Source organism: Sorex fumeus, unplaced genomic scaffold (genome assembly GCF_029834395.1).
Source record: "Sorex fumeus unplaced genomic scaffold, SorFum_2.1 ptg000178l, whole genome shotgun sequence".
Lineage (NCBI taxonomy): Eukaryota > Metazoa > Chordata > Mammalia > Eulipotyphla > Soricidae > Sorex > Sorex fumeus.
Window position 1 is genome coordinate 802,533 of NW_026606235.1, and position 2,341 is coordinate 804,873.

The window sequence follows — 2,341 nt, forward strand, 5'->3', positions numbered from 1 at the left end:
CCCCCCCTTGTACATGAACAGATGACCCAGCCCCACTGGGGAGCGAGTGGGGGGGGGGACACAACCAGTTCATTCATGTCACACACGCAGGCCCAGACACCCATCTGCACTCCCCCGTGAGGACAAACTCACGGTACGTGTCCAGGCAGATAGGGCCTTGCCAGGGACACCTTTTTCCTGCTCCAGTTAGGGACTGCTTCACCCACTCCTGAGAGCCCACACAGGAGCCCTGCGGGAGAGGCTAGTGTGAGTTGCTGGCACTGCCAGGCCAGGATGAGGGGGCTGAATCCGGACCCGGAGCAGGTGGCCCAGCAGCTGTGCCCAGGCTGGCCCTGCCAACATGCTCACCCACTTGGAGAAGATGGGCGCCTCGGGGCAGCCTGCTGGGATCCAAGCTTGGGCGGCCCAGCAGACACTTCCCTCCTCCTGGGAAATGGGGCAACTTTGGTTCAGCTCAGGATACGGCCAGTGCCAGTTCTCTCTCTGGGAGTCTCACCTAATACATATGCAGCAGGCTGCAAACTCTCCACCCGCAGGGGGCCGCAGCAGGTTAATCTACATCTTAATAACTTCCCCAGGTGACCCACTTGGCCCAAAGACCACCTTGACAAACACTAGGGGCTGGGAGGATGAATTTTATGGCTCCGGGAAGCAGGGAAATGGCCAGGGCTGGGTTTAAAAGAATAGACTTTAAAAGACACCGGAAACACTCATTTCAGGTCTTGTGAAAGAGAGTCCAGATGTGGCCCTTTGGAACACCCCCACCTCCCCAGCCCAGACCCTTCCCCTCCATCCAATAAAGCCACTGCAACTTGACAACTGTTCTAAAATATTTGTTTAATAACAACAACAAAAAACAACAGCAAAAAAAACCCCACCGAACTATTGTAAAACAATATTCTCAGTTGGTGATCATTGTAATATACAATACAAAGCAATTAATTTCCTCAGAAATCTGAGAAGCACCAAACGTGACCATTTTTTAAAATGTCTGCTTTTCAAAAAATAGAAACACACGGGGTTGGGGAGGTGGGGGGCCGCGGGTTCTGCCCGCCTGCCCCCTTCCCCGTTCCCATCAAGTCTCTGGTAACTGGAGATGTGGACGGAGGGAGGGTCGCCTGCCCGGTTAATCCCCCGACCCTGGGCTGGATCCAGCAAGCGGCCGCCCGAGGAGGGGGGGGGTCCTCCGATCTCCGCCTTGCTCCTCCCCGAGTCCAGCGAGGAGCACCCATTCCTCTGGCCCGCGGAGGGCTGGGGTCCCGCAGCGCGAGCGCGGCGCTTCAGCGACACAAGATGCGGTCGTCGGCGGGAACGCAAGCCGCCTGCGGAAAGGAAACAGGTTACAGGTGAGTCGGGAGCGTGGCAACCGGACACGGCCGCGACAAGGCGCCCAAGTCCCCCACCCACCCCCTTCTGCAGACGGCTCAGGCGCAGGCTGTTTGCAGACCTCTGGGGCACCCTGGCATGGCCAAGGGCAGGGGCGCCCGGAGGGATGGGCGGGCGGAGACAGGACAAGTCCCCCCCCCCCCCACACCCTCCTCCAAGCCCCCGCCGCCCCACCCACCCCGGGGCCTCAGTTTCTCCAGCTGGAGCCGGGAAAGGGTCTCTCGTGCGCCGCCCGCTCGGATCTCACCTCGGCGGCCAGGGCGCTGATCTCGCCGTTGAGGGTGCTGAGCGGGGCTCGGGCGGGCAGCCCCCGGCTCCCGGGGCTGCCGCCGTGCGCTTCGGACCTCAGCTCGGACTCCAGGTCCCAGATGTAGTCGATGACGTGCTGCAGGATCTCCACGCGGCTCACCTTGCGGTTCTGGGGCAGGGTGGGCACCAGCTCCTTGAGGCGCGAGTAGCAGCCGTTCATGTCGTAGAGCAGCACGTTGACCTGCGGCTCGTCCAGCAGGGCGGGCAGGCGCGCCCCGGAGCCGCCGGCGCAGCGCGAGATGGCCACGCTCTGCTCGGACAGGCAGCGCACCACCTCGCCCGCGCCGCCCGCCGCCTTGCCCGCCTTGAGCGCGCAGCTGGGGCCCGCGGCGGCCGCGGCGCTGCCACTGGCGACCTTCATGGTTTTCGGCGTCAGCGTGGAGGAGAGACGGGACGGACGAGTGACCGTGAGCGCGGCGGACTCGCGGCGGGCGAAGAGAGATCCCGACGGCTCGCAACGCGCTTGGAGCAAGACGCCGGGAGTCCCGCGGCCCGGTTTTTATAAAGACGCCGCGGCCCCCTGGGGGGCGGGGCCGGCCGTTCAAAAGCAGCCAATGGGAGGCCTGGGGGTGTGGCCCCGGGCGCCGCGGCCCCGCCCCCTGCTCTACTCGTGCACCCGGGCGGGCGTGGAAAGGGCTCTCGGGAG

The 2,341-nt window shown here is 63.7% G+C and overlaps 1 protein-coding gene across 1 annotated transcript; it reads right to left on the reverse strand.

Annotated features, from left to right (window-relative positions):
• Positions 1-818: 818 nt before the first annotated feature.
• On the reverse strand, positions 819-2,131 carry LOC130017143 (DNA-binding protein inhibitor ID-1). The gene is made up of 2 exons (XM_056107847.1): positions 1,634-2,131; positions 819-1,322 (listed from the first exon to the last, which is right to left on the reverse strand). The coding sequence occupies exons 1-2, from the start codon at positions 2,054-2,056 to the stop codon at positions 1,281-1,283; spliced, it is 465 nt and encodes a 154-aa protein (XP_055963822.1). The 5' UTR covers positions 2,057-2,131; the 3' UTR covers positions 819-1,280.
• Between the last annotated feature and the right edge of the window lie 210 nt (positions 2,132-2,341).